General features: G+C 30.2%; 2 protein-coding genes across 2 annotated transcripts; both read right to left on the bottom strand.

The window, feature by feature from the left end:
• Positions 1-2369: 2369 nt before the first annotated feature.
• Positions 2370-4801, bottom strand: LOC149882526 (ATP-dependent DNA helicase PIF1-like). Its single transcript, XM_090065695.1, has 2 exons — positions 4667-4801; positions 2370-3846 (listed from the first exon to the last, which is right to left on the bottom strand). The coding sequence occupies exon 2, from the start codon at positions 2777-2779 to the stop codon at positions 2426-2428; it is 354 nt and encodes a 117-aa protein (XP_089921821.1). The 5' UTR covers positions 2780-3846; positions 4667-4801; the 3' UTR covers positions 2370-2425.
• A 2987-nt stretch (positions 4802-7788) lies between these two features.
• LOC149882527 (uncharacterized) lies at positions 7789-10996 on the bottom strand. Its single transcript, XM_090065370.1, has 5 exons — positions 10659-10996; positions 10527-10583; positions 8427-8595; positions 8120-8250; positions 7789-8018 (listed from the first exon to the last, which is right to left on the bottom strand). The coding sequence occupies exons 1-5, from the start codon at positions 10812-10814 to the stop codon at positions 7935-7937; spliced, it is 597 nt and encodes a 198-aa protein (XP_089921496.1). The 5' UTR covers positions 10815-10996; the 3' UTR covers positions 7789-7934.
• Between the last annotated feature and the right edge of the window lie 245 nt (positions 10997-11241).

Here is an 11241-nt window from a genome sequence, read left to right on the forward strand (position 1 = left end):
TGATAAAAACTTGCATTTAAGGCTAAGATTAAGTAATATGGAACGCATTGTGATAAAAAGTCATAAAAGTTCATAAAAATAAAAGGGGTAATAAAGTTCGCTTTTTTTTTTTTTTTTTCTTACTAAGTGAGTGGAGGCGCGAATCAGCGCTTGAAGTTTGTAGACAAATCTACTAATGCTGGACTGAAAGTTGGATAGTTTTTCATGGGTGGAATGTTTTATTAATTAGTGAGATTAACATTGGACAAAATAATGCATTTCGGACACAACAGATAAAATATTTATTTGTCAAATATTTGTATCTCCTTATGCGTAAGAAGCATCGTTTAGTTTTCTATGAGGCTCAAGTTTCAACAAAATGAGTCTGATCATTTTATGTGTAAAACAATAAAAAACCAGGCAGAGTGTGTTAATGATAACACCACAGCAGAGGTTGCTATTAATACTGCTTTTGACAACTTTAGGATTCTAGCTACCAGTAGTTTGCATTTTTATATGACTGGCGTATCTGTATCCTCACTGGAAAGTTTGCTTTGGAATTTGCATCAATATTTTGCTATGGTTGTACAGCAAACTATGCTTGTAATAGCAGTACAAGAAAAACATTCTATTCCATCTGTTTTTCAACTTGGTTTAGCAAATGAAGTTCAATCTTTAATGACATATTTTTGGTCATTGTTTCAATAATCTAAAAACTCTGTATGACAAAGTATTTTGAATAAAATTGTAAAACTGCGATTTGCTTTCGGATAAAGTTTTATCCGTACTTAATTTTCATCAAATTTTTAACTATGTTAATAATAATTAATTATACTAGCAAAAAAGCAACCCGTAATACGGGTTATGGTCGGTCTGTTAATTTATAGTGGCTGTTTTCCACAATTTAAAGTTGCAAAACCATAACTATTACCCTTTTAGAAAAACGCCTTCAAATTAAAAAATATGCGGAGGTAAAATAATTTACCAATTAACATTTGAGTAATTTACAACTGAAATAGGTCATATCAGTGTAAGGCAGAACCATTTTCCTCGACATTCAAAACAATACGTTTTTAGTTACTGACACAAAATATTACTTCCTCATGCTTTAAATTGACGAAAAAGTAAAGCTAAATTCGTGTTATTTTTATAACGTGAACTTTAATTAATAAGATTAATATAAAGCGAACGTAAATTTTACATGAGTTGATAATTCTTAGGCATCCCCTTGATACATATTTCTTTAACAAAGGAAATTGTCTTTAAAACGTTAAATGCACACAACTAAATAAATTTATTCAAAATATCTGACCATTTGACTATTGCTATTTAAGGCACTAATCTGACCATTTTTATATATGCCTCTTTGTTTCAATAATTTTTAGTAAACGGTTATTTGCTACCATTTATTAAAAATTCCTTTTGTTACTCGAAATTTAATTCTCTTTAATAATTTGACACTAATAAAGGACCTCCCTTCCCCGTTTTTCCCTTAATGGTGGTAAGGAGAATAGATTTATCTTTATTAAGAGTTATAAAGTTTTTGATGAAGACCTTCTACCAGAATAATAAAATGTAAAACAATGATTTACATGTACAACAATTTTTTCTTTTTAATATATATAACAATTTTTTCTTTCCTCAAAAGTGTTGCAAATGCAAACTAAGATAATTAATTAGTTTAACACCTTATAAAATTTAAGTAACTCGATATTTGACAAATGCGCAAAACTACAATTATAACCCAAAGATCCCCAAAGTTACGTACAACAAATAATTAGGAGTAAAATAGAGAAGATTTATAAAAATTGAACTAATTGCATATATTTATATCATTTTAACTGACAAAAATTTACAATAAAAGGTAATCAGGTTTTTTTTTATAAATCATATAAATGCGTCAATCGTAAATCTTGAAGAAAAAAAAAAGGAATTATAATACCATAACATTTATCGAAAATTTAACTATAAAATCTATTTCGAAGTACAAAAGGATTAACATAGCTAATATATATATATATACATATATATATCTTAATATAATTAGTACAGAAACATCGCTGGGCTGGCAAGGTTATCAATCTTGCTCAACATAATCCCAAGTCACACCACTTTGAAAACATGGAAACAATATAATTTAAACATATATACAACTATAAACGAATATGGTTTTATATAACACATTTAAACACATTTTATAACAATATTAAATGACAGATATATTTATCAAAAACTATAAAAAATATATATATATTAAAATAATAAATAAATTTATACAAACAAAATGTGCTAACAACTTACAAACAGTAAATTTTCAAAATAAAAATCTTAAGACTATAAATTAAGAACATTAAAAAATAAAACATTATTTGTGTAATACTTTTCATCTACCACACCTTGAATGAGATGTTTATTAATTTAAAAAAAAAACAACTATTAAATGCTCTCATTCTTGAACATTCTTGACTATGAGAGAAAAATGGTTTTTTTTGAGATATACTCCAACTCTATTAAATGTTTGACCTTGACTTTTATTAATTGTCATTGAATAAGCCAATCTGACAGGAAACTGACGACTTTTCAGAACAAAAGGTAAATTAGAACCTGATGGAGCCAACTGAATTTGAGGAACAAAAACCTGTTTACCACCAGAAACACCTGTCAAATCCTCTGCATCAATATAATTATTTTGAAGAGCACAAACTTTTATTCGAGTACCATTGCATAACCCAGCTTTGAGATCTAAATATCTAAGTAGCATTATTACACAACCAATTTTCAATTTTAAACAATGTGGCATACCTGATGGAGTTAAGCTGTTCAAACACTAAACAGGAAAGTCATTTCTTTTATTAAGGTCATCAGTATCAATTTGATCAGCACTTACATAAATTTTGACCTTACCCGGCAGACATTCAAGCACTTCTTCATTGATTGATAATGAATCAACATTAGTTGGTATTAAAATCACGCATTTAGAATAATCATTTTGATCAGCATCTCCAAAAATCTTTTCAACAATCGATTTATTTTCTCTAATAATGCACTGATTTGGTATTTTAATGCATCTTTTTTAAGGATCCTCCTCTTTGACAGGTATTGTTCCATTCCCAAGTTTTAGTAGCCATTGGGAAAATTCACCTTCCCCATCTTCTACTCTCATATTTCCAGTTCATGCAAACTTCTGCACACATTGCCAATGCAAAGAACATTTTATACACAATTCTACTATCTCAGCTGGTTGTCCTCTTTTCACAACAGGCAGAATTTGCGTAAAGTCACCACCAAAAAGAATGATTTTTCCTCAGAAAGGAAAGTTGTTGTTGCAAATATCTTTTAACAACCTATCAATTGCATTTAATTCTTTACATGCTCATGTAAGGCATTATACTGGTTGCTTCTCAGTTTGTTTTGGTTATTTCTGATGAAAGCAAGGTGCTGGCCTTTGATTTTAACATACGCATCAATAGCATATTGCTGAAACAGTTTTTTGCCATAAAAGAGTGAAGAAAAAAATTGTCTAACTGAAAGTTTATATTGTAATACTGAGAAAATGTAACATGATTTCTAATCAATGTAGCACGTTCAGGGTTGTGAACCAATTGATTATGCCAACCAACATCACCCCTTGGAAAAAATAGAGGATAAACCATAGGATCTAAGTTGGCAGACATACTTGATAGAGTTTTAAGAGGATGACCTCTTGGGTAAATAACATCTTCCCTGGAAACAGGTAGTACACCAACAAATACAACTACAACTTCATTATGTGAAGAGAGACTAATAGCAATTATAGCGATTATAGCAATTTATGCTGGAACATCATGATTCCAAAAGATTTATAGCAAAATAATGTAGTAAACAGCGCTAAAAACAAAATCAAATTGAGATAAAACAAATTGTATATATGGCAAAATAATTTGTATTGGCTTTTAGTAAATGATTAAAAGCAGTGATTTTTAAAAAAATTACCTATTTAACATTTTTAATAAAAGACACAAACATGAAGTTAAGCCAAATGTCTATTAACTCAAAAGATAACAAAAAAACATCACAGCAACAACACACAACAATAAGTTAACATATGAATATAATATAACTTAAGTAAGATAATATTCATATATAACAATACATAAGTAACAACATTACACAAAATGTTATTAAAATACATTAGGTATTTTTAGAATAATCTTTAACAATAAAGGCTTGAAAACAGCAAGACCTAAAGCAGTAATAGTTTGACACTAAAAACTATCGTGTAACCCTCTGTTAAAAGTACATCACTTGGCAGGCAGAGTTGACAAATCTTGCTATACACGTTTACCAAGTCACAGCACAAAACACGGAAACAACATAATATAAACACATGTACCAACTATAAACACAATAAATGTGATTAAATAAGTATATAAGGTTATATATATACCTTATATACATATTTCAACACAATTTTAAAACAATTATATAACACATATTAGCACATACACGAACAATAAAAAAACACTTTACATTGTTGTAAAAACATATTGATAAAACAACTATAAGGCACTTCTTTCAACATATACATACATATCAAAAAAGCATATATGCAAACAATGTGTGCAAACAAAAATTTTAAAAATAACGCCATAAAATTTAAAAAGATTCAAAGTAAACAAAATATATATTTACAAACAATACTCATTACCTTCTTTTTTTTTTCATAAGAACTGTAATCCTCATAACAAAATTTAACCTTTACATACAATAACATGTGACATGCATGTCAGTGTTGGCACAAAATTTTAATTTTTCTAAATTTTCTAAAAAAGAACAAAAATAATTTAAAATAATTTTGCCAGTGGAAATAAAATTGCACCACCAGTATGAAAAGCTTTGTAAATATGGTTTAAAATTTTGAATCTTTTTAAAATGTACAAGCTTTACCATTACTAAAAAAGCTATATGAAAATGAGCTTATTTGGAATTAAATATAATGAAAACTTTAAAGGGTTTAGTCTAATAGAGAAATGTCGTGTTTATTTACAGATGGTTTTAATGTAAACATCATACCATATTTAAAGACAATTATACATTGAGAATTCACGACTATTGTGATGAATTTGAGGTATGTGACTCAACTGCATTGCACAGAGCATAAACTTTGTGCATTTTACTTCTTCTTGGACAATGTAAAAGAGCAATATATTTCATAGCTTCAGAATATAAGCATATATTTCATAGCTTCAGAATATAAGCTTATGCATTTTATACGAAATAGATATTTGTTAAGAAATACAAAATATGCAAGCAAATTTTAATGCATGCTTCCATGCGCTGGTTTTTTAACGTGTTAAAAGTTCTGGCTGTTTTCGTCTTCAGTGAATGACTTCTTAGGTTTTAAAAAACAAAATTTGACTGAACGCTTTATGAAAATTTGAATCAATAAAATGCTTTGTTGTTATTTTGCAACAATTTCTGGTTTAAAATACATTTATTCTAGTGGTTATGACCATGACAGAAAAAACAAACCAGTTTATTGTACATACATTGAGTTCGTCAGCTCTGCCTCGCCGAAACTTCAAATCTTTTACTTTACTACATAAAGAAGAAATTCCTTTGTCTTTCAAAACTGATCATATTATTTCGGGGTCACAATATTGCGTAATTTGCTGATTTGTGACAAATATAATGAACAACTTCATATCACTCTTAGATACTTGCGTTTTAAATAAATTTTTTCCAAAAGCCTTTCCCAGCATATTTGACGTCTGTTCTACGACGATAAAACAGTGCACATAATATTTATGTCAAACTTGTTTATGGAACGAGTCTTAAATAATTATAATTAAGCAGTAAATTCCTAATAGTTAGTCCTAATAACATCTACTATTTTTAACTGAAGCATTAATTAAAAAGCAATAACATTTTAAAGTGAATTAAGCTACTCTAGATAATAAAAGATAATAAAAATGTAGATAATAAAGATATTAAAAACTTAAAAAACAAATATTAAACAAGTAAAAATAGTTTTTGTTTAATAGCTTAAACAAAAAAGTAATTTATCTTAATTTTGCAACATTTTTCCTTGCTTCCTTTTGTCAAAGATCAGTAAGAATGGTGTCATTGTAACCGTAAAGGAAGGGGTTCAAATTTACATAATGTTTGGATCTTTATAAGCTCTGTTCATATCACAATTGTTAATCATAATTTATTTTTAAAAGGAGAAACCTGCGGAAACACTTTGCAGTGTTTAACGGAGATAATAGTGCTCAATCTATGCAAAACAATGCGAACTCAAGTTGCTATTGGAAATCATTTGTTATCCTAAAGTACAACCTTAGCTTGAGTTTTTAATTTTCGATACGATTTATAATACCCATGTGCCAGCATAGAAAGCGAATGCTCATTATGTTTATCAGTGTTTTAGAGCTAGACAATAGTGCATAAAAAAACGTTTCCCTATTACCATGGTGCTGGGAATATCTCATAAAGATCAGTGAGAACAGTGATACCATGTCCAGATCAATCCAATGTTTGAACCAGGGCTGTGGAGTCGGAGTCGGAGTCGTGGAGTCGGAGTCGGAGTCGGAGCTCATTTTGGCTGGAGTCGGAGTCGGAGTCGGAGTCGGAAAAATTGTACCGACTCCGACTCCGGTTTAAAAAAAATCTTTCAAAGTTTCATAATTTTCATAGGGATTTTATAGTTGTTACAAAACTACAAGTCCCAGAATCCTCTGAAAGCTGTAGGATATCCAGACATAATGGGAATTGTAGTTTGCAACAACTGGAGGACAAGGAGTTTGACATGTTATTTTTAGGCCTTTAAAACAGTGATAAGCAATAGGGTATTTTGCTGCTTATCACTGAGAATCATATATCACCTCCCTTGCGCTCTCCTCTAGCTTCCGTTAAACTATATAACTTCGTGATCCCCTAACTCCCGACTTAAAATGTCTGGCACTGTGCTACATATTCTTAGTAGAAAGCTAGGCGTGCCACCACCAAGCACCAAAGAGTTGCTCCACAAACAGAAAGACTGTAAGTATTCAATTAGCTTTGTTTCTCTGAAGAGAGAGAATATTAGAAAATTAGTGATTGAAGAAGCTGTTAAATAAAAAGAAGAACTTAATGAATGTCTCAAGGGACGCCTTGTGTTTCTTAACAGAGTGAACTATTTTGCAATCAATGTTTAATTCTTTTTTGAAAAAAATGAAGCAGTTCCAAGACATTGGCAGTAAAAGACGCCAAAAATAATCACACCAGCGAATTTCTCCAGGTCTCAGTAGAAAAGATTCTTAAAGAATATGAACTTAAAGAAGAACAAGCTCTTTCATGTTTGAAATATTGTCCAACTGACAATATTTCAAACATGATTTTGACAAATTCATAATGTTATTAGCGACTGCATAAGAGTTTATTGCATAACCAGAGTTCAGAAAAGTTGTTTATTCAGAAATTGTTTTCTTATAAATATTGTTTAAAGCACTAAGTGGTTGGATTATTTGTATCATAGTGGTGAAATAGCCGATGTTAACATTTTACTACAGTTATTTGTTGTTACGAACAAATAACTGTAGTAAAACAAACAACTATTTGTTGTTAGAAATTGGTTACTTATGAAGGAGTCGGAGTCGGAGTCGGGAGTCGAAGTCGGAGTCGGAGTCGGAACAGCAGCTTACCGACTCCACAGCCCTGGTTTGAACATTATTGCTTGAAACCTATGGTTCCTCATGGGAATCTGATTTTGTTATTGTGATGGAAGCTGATAACAGTCTCCTAAACCCACCGATAATCCTGAACATATTTTTGTTAAAAATTGAGTAAATATTTTAGCAAACAATTATTTTCTATAAATCAATATAATATTTCTACACACACACACACACACACGCACACGCACACGCACACACGCACACACATATGCAATTGTTTTGAATTATTGGTTTGAGAAAGTTTTCCTTTCTTTCTCATTGCTATTTTTGTTCATATGCCGGGGGTTGAAAATTTCCTTGCATCGGCCCATTTTTCGGCATGATCACAGCTCCGGTGCTGCTTTGCTAAAAAAAGAAAAGAAAAAAAACGCAAAATAAATTTACAGTGTGAAGCTTAAAGATTTGAATAGTAATCGAATATTAAGTTTACCATAGTTTAAACTTACTCTTCTACAGCAAACCGCAGCGCAACCCAATATACTTCCAGCAAATGCAACTCCGACGGCAATAACTATGAATGCAAGGAGCATGGTAAGGACTGATGCAATTGTTGAAACAACTTCACAATCAGAAACTCCTAAAAAAAATGTTATCAGGCAAAATTATTAATTTATATCTTTGAACTTTAGTGTTCAAAAGTTTCATTTTTTGGTGTTAGATTTACGTGTAACTGAACTTCTTTTACAAGGAAACGAACTCATATTTTGGTACTTATTTACTGTTCGCAAATTTCATTTTTTCGTTTTAGATTACCGGCAATAGCTTCTCCATTACAAACGCACTGTTTTGAACTTTCGATGTATCTACAGCTCTCTAAAATAGACGCCGCAATCCTCCAAAAAGCAATAACCAAAGCCAAAAGAATTGCCGCAATAGATTCAATGAGAACAGCAATTATATTTAAAACCATGAAGGCTATCATCTAGAGAAATTGTAAAAAAATATATATGTATTAAAAATGTAATGTAAGAAATGTAAAAATTGTTGAAAAAATCATCTAAGAAATTATTATACAAATCAAATTATTTAGATTGATGTGCACATCTGATTTTCTTTATTCCATTTTAGGTATAAATAACACAAAATTTGAAAACGATTTGTGAAGTTTGAGGAATGCATCAGAGAGCTTAAAGTTTCATATGAAGTAGATCATTTTGAAGTATGTTAATGTACAGTATCATATTCAAGATTTATGCAAATATTTTGAAAGCAACTTTTTGGAGTTCAATGGTAATTTTACAGTGATACTGAAACTATTGAAAAAAGCATTGGAAGTATTTGGATATGTTATCCAGTATTTAACATATATTGGCAAGTCGAAGAGACTGAATTCAAGATGAGGTTGCTTTTTTTGTGTTTGTTTTTTTAAACTGGTTTTAAAATATGTAAATTTTCAGCACCTAAAGCACCTTTGACATTCAATATATATAAAACTTATAGTGGTTGTTATTAGGAGAATTCTAGAACTTTAGAACTTTAGAGCATGGTGTTAGGTATTGTGGTACAGCATTTGACTCTTCTTTTGAAGCTTCTAATGCAAACTGGTTTGCTTGATTTTAGCATTAATGGTTTGCATTTTCCAAATGACTTTGAAATCTTCAAAAAAATCAACAAGTTGGGGATTGATGTTGAACCAAGTAAGTTTTTCAATAAATTTTCACGAAAACTTCTAAAAAATGTGAACCATAAATGATATCTTTCTTAACTAATGTTGCAAAAAAATACAAGCACCATACAGACGTCTGGAATTCGCAGCTGCTGTTTCAAATGATATAATAAGTTTATTTTAAAGTTTCTACCCTGTGGTTTTACATACAGAATGAGAAATATTCACTCCTGTTACACTAACAACCTTTGGAACTCTAAACTGCTTTTCCATTTTTGAATTAGAAATGAGAACAGCAACTCCTTCTTTAGTGTTACATCAAGTTAGTGCAATACATAAGTTAGTATATATGCACAAGTTAGTTTTATATGAGATGGCAGCAGCTCACCATCAAAGTAAACAACTAATAGATAACCAGCTGAGAGCTTTTCTTTTGAAGAAAGTTTACATCGATGCTTTTGTCTTGCCCCTCTAATGATCCTAAATGATACTGAGAGTTTTGAAACATTATATGGTTGAGCACAGTATAATCCGGCTACAGCTGCAGCTGCAATATATCTACCATTTTAATTACTTAAACTCGTAGGGCATACTGTAGGCTCCAAATCCTGGGAAATGATAGTAGATGAGCTGAGATTTTCAGCTTAACTTAGTTGATGATGGTGAACCATTAAAAACTACAATGTCTTCCTCATAAGGTTGGCAATCATTAGCTGAATAGTTTGAATTTTACTCACTGCAGTTTTTCTTCTCTCTTCTATTTTTATACAAAACGATGCCTTTTTTTTCTTCTTTCTCTGCTAATTTGCATCAGTTCCAACAATAATATATTTACTCTCGGAATTTTTATCAATTAGAAGAATTATGTCTTCGTCATTTTTTTATCTTGAGAGCCAGGCAGGCCCCAGAGGGTGGCCTATTGGAAGTAATTCTGAGAAAATGGCAAAAGAACTTGTAAACTAAAAAATCAGATGAATATATATATGTTTGCTGAATGCATTAGCTTTTGTACATTTAAATGCAAATAATCTATTATCCTTCAGAAAAATCACTTCTAAGATATACTTATGTAAAAAAAAGTACAACCAAAGTATAATAAGATAAATAGTAATAATAATGTAAATGATAATAATAATAATAGTAGTAATGATAATATAATAATAGTAATAATAATAATAGAAATAACTCTAATGATAATAATAATGAAAGTGATAATAATAATTAATAATAATAATAATAATACTCACTGAACAGCCGTTCTTTGTTATGCCAGTTATTACCCCAATTATTCCAGGAACAATAAACTAGGAGATGATAAAGATCAATAAACTAGAAGATACTCAAAGTTGACAAAATTACTTTATTATATTTTTACTTACAATTAATCCAGCCCAGTAGGGCGTCAATGATAAAGATAAACTGGCTTTTCCTGATAGCACAAAAGCAGCTATTGAGACAATCAATCCAATTCCAGCTTCAATACCTCCCAATATCAAAGCAACGATTGCATGGTTCTTTTCTAACTGAGCTACCATTTTTATTTATTTTACTACATAACATTATACATTTATAAAATGTAATAGCAATAACCTTGTTTTTGGTTCAGCAAAAACAATCTATTCGATTATTTGTTGCGGTTAACATCTGCTTATGTACTACATTACTTTGTTGCGGCTAACATGCGCTTATGTACTACATTATTTTAAATACGTTTCACAAAGTAGCTTTTTATATGGCATCCAAGAATATTCCGTTTTTTGTTTTTTTATGCTTAAAATGTTGTTTCAACCGTGAATAATTTTAGGCAAATATTTGTTTTTGTATTTATTATTTGTAACTCGTAGCAACAACAAATAGAAGTAAAACAATAGGCCGGGTGAATAAAAATGAGCAACTGCTTTTACTCAGTAATTGGTCAGCTTTACGTGAATAAAAACTTCACCAGTTTTCTTCATATTTTTA

Source organism: Hydra viridissima, unplaced genomic scaffold (assembly GCF_058129835.1).
Source record: "Hydra viridissima isolate aposymbiotic clone 2 unplaced genomic scaffold, HvirCarnegie_v1 scaffold_10, whole genome shotgun sequence".
In the NCBI taxonomy this organism is placed as follows: domain Eukaryota; kingdom Metazoa; phylum Cnidaria; class Hydrozoa; order Anthoathecata; family Hydridae; genus Hydra; species Hydra viridissima.